Source organism: Orycteropus afer, unplaced genomic scaffold (genome assembly GCF_000298275.1).
Source record: "Orycteropus afer afer isolate SDZICR_OR568_19922 unplaced genomic scaffold, OryAfe1.0 scaffold00089, whole genome shotgun sequence".
Taxonomy (NCBI): domain Eukaryota; kingdom Metazoa; phylum Chordata; class Mammalia; order Tubulidentata; family Orycteropodidae; genus Orycteropus; species Orycteropus afer.
Window position 1 is genome coordinate 1,115,117 of NW_006921676.1, and position 2,493 is coordinate 1,117,609.

The 2,493-nt window shown below is 39.9% G+C and overlaps 1 protein-coding gene across 1 annotated transcript in view; it reads left to right on the top strand.

The window, feature by feature from the left end:
• Positions 1 to 2,493, top strand: part of CCDC138 (coiled-coil domain containing 138) — a 284,099-nt gene that overhangs the window by 19,259 nt on the left and 262,347 nt on the right. Inside the window, exon 2 of the mRNA XM_007942397.1 lies at positions 983 to 1,040. Coding sequence (XP_007940588.1) covers positions 983 to 1,040 — 58 coding nt within the window. The remainder of the gene's footprint in view (positions 1 to 982; positions 1,041 to 2,493) is intronic.

The window sequence follows — 2,493 nt, forward strand, 5'->3', positions numbered from 1 at the left end:
GGGGCAGGGCACACAGGCTGCATCAGAGCACACAGTCTGGGATGGAATTCCTGCCAGGCCAGAAGGTGGGTGGGAGTGAGGTATGGTTGCACCTCTATTCACCAAGATGGTGTGGAGTATAAGGGTAGCAAGGGGAATATCATACTTTTCCAGTTGTTCGTGTCTGGAATATCCTTGTGATTCCCAGCAAGTGGAGCCTATTCTTAGGTTCTTGGAATCTGAGAGAACGCTGTAGCTGTAAATATCCAAAATGGTCGAACTGCTTGTAAACATTCAAAATGGCTACACACTCCAGACTTTTGAAAGTACACTGCTCAGTTTGTCTCTTTCTTTGCTGTTTCCCCTTTTATACACCAGCCACCAGTGCAGTCCTATGTGCAGCCCCTGGCTCACAGGGCCAATTTTTACATTAATTCTTAGGTCCTAACACCACTTGGAAATATTCAAACTGTCCATGCCATCAGGATCGCTGACAGTCCGTAGCTCTGTATGTCTCCATTTTTGGCGTTTTCATGCAAGTTATTCTATTAATGGGAGTTCAGTCCACTTCTGTATCCTTCCTTTCAAAGCTCAGGGCTCCAGAATTATCTTCTGTATTTGTGTTAATTTGTTACTTTTTCTTTGTTGAAGAGGGTCTATGTACTTTGTCTGCCTAGTCCACCATCTTACTGGAACTCTCAAGGTTTTTTTTTTTTTTTCATATTAACAGGGCACATGTTTAATGGAATAGTCTTCAGTTTAGGTTTTTGGCTGGTATATTCCATGAGTGATGTGTGGCCTCTGTTTATCAGGAGTCACATGTCACATGATGTTGGTTTCTTCTGTTATTGATGATGTTAACCCTGATCACTTGGTTCAGGTTGTGTCCACCAGATTTCTCTATGGTAACTTTGTAATTAATATTTAATCTGTAGGGAGCTTTTTTGAGACTGTAAATGGATTTTTATTATATAAATTAAATATTTCTTTTCTTTTTTTTTAGTACGAGTTTACAGATTTTGTTCAGGCTAAATGTAAGAGGAGATCTCTAACTTACCCAGGTAAGCTAATGAGAGTGTTTTGCATATTTGGAGATTTTAACATATTTTACTTGCAAGAGAAGATAAATTTTTAAAAAAGTTACTTGTTCAGACTTATAGCTGGTGTCAGATATCTTGGGATACTAAATTTTTTTGAGTTGGTTAATGAGCTAATTGTACCTCAATTTTTGTAATATAAATATGTAAGTTAGCTTTAAAAATCAAAGTAAATTATATGGTAGTTTTGATGACAGTATCTCTTTCATTGAAGATGTTAAAAATTGAACGAAGTGAAAAAAATCACATCTCTCCTGTAGCGCACATGCTAGTTCTCTCTAGCATCTTAGTGCCTGAAAAACTAGGTGCACCAGTTTGAAATGGAGATTCTGGTGCTCTGAACAGCTCATTAAGTCAGAGTATGCCAAACTCAGGGGAGTAGCATTAGAAAGGGGAAATGGGCAATGTAATAACCTGGAGGGAAAAAACAAAAACAGGTGAACCTGCCCTGCAGATAACTGACCAGCAGGCGAGAAAAGGCATCAGGGGGCTCCCTGGAGCAGTGGACGGAATGCACAGCACCAGAGAACCTGTGGCCACTCCACGGATTTACCTTCAGCACCTGCTTTTATTGGTAAACTAGGGACCGCTAGGAGGGAGCAGGGAACTCTCTGGCTCCACGTGCTGCTGAAGCAAGAGCAGAGAGGAGAATAAAGCTGCAAGTGGGCAGGCCCTGGGATGAACTCCTATCGTAGATTGGGGCAGTTATCATAGGTCAGGTTTTTGGCATAGAGGGGCCTGGAGAGTGGGGTTTTTGAGGCTGTCTGAACCTGGTGGAAAGTGGTGACCCCCTAATAACTGGAGTCTTTGCTGAACTTGAGCTGTGAGCTTGTGAGTAACAGTATAACGTCATTATTAGCAGCCCGCTAAAAGTCCTAGAAATTGCTCCTGGCACTTTGGAGCTCTTTTTTTTTTTTAAACTCTCTTTTCTTCCTCCTTTCTCCACCTCTTCCCTGCTTCATCCAATAAAAAAACTACATTAAGACACCATAACAACTACCGGCTCAAATCCTAAACTCCCTTATGACAAAAAAAGACCTGCATCTACATTCCACACAGTGATTCCATCATCACAAAGAAAACTGCAGAGCAACCCAGCACACCTGAATTAATAACCAAAAAAATAAAATACACCAGCTCCACCTTTTCAAAATATTAAATCATAAAACCAAGACAAAAGAAATCAATACATAACTAACAGTTAAAGACAACTTCAAAATGTCTAGGAATCAACAGACAACCTCAAATCAAACAAACAAACAAAAAAACAGGATAAGACAGTAGAAGTAAAATCTCAAAAGTCTCATTAAACATGGAGGAAGAGGCAATAGAATTATCCAAGAAAGAATTTAGAAGGTATGTTTATAGAACTCTATAAAAGCTTAAGGAAACCCCAAACAGAAGCAAGGAGAACATA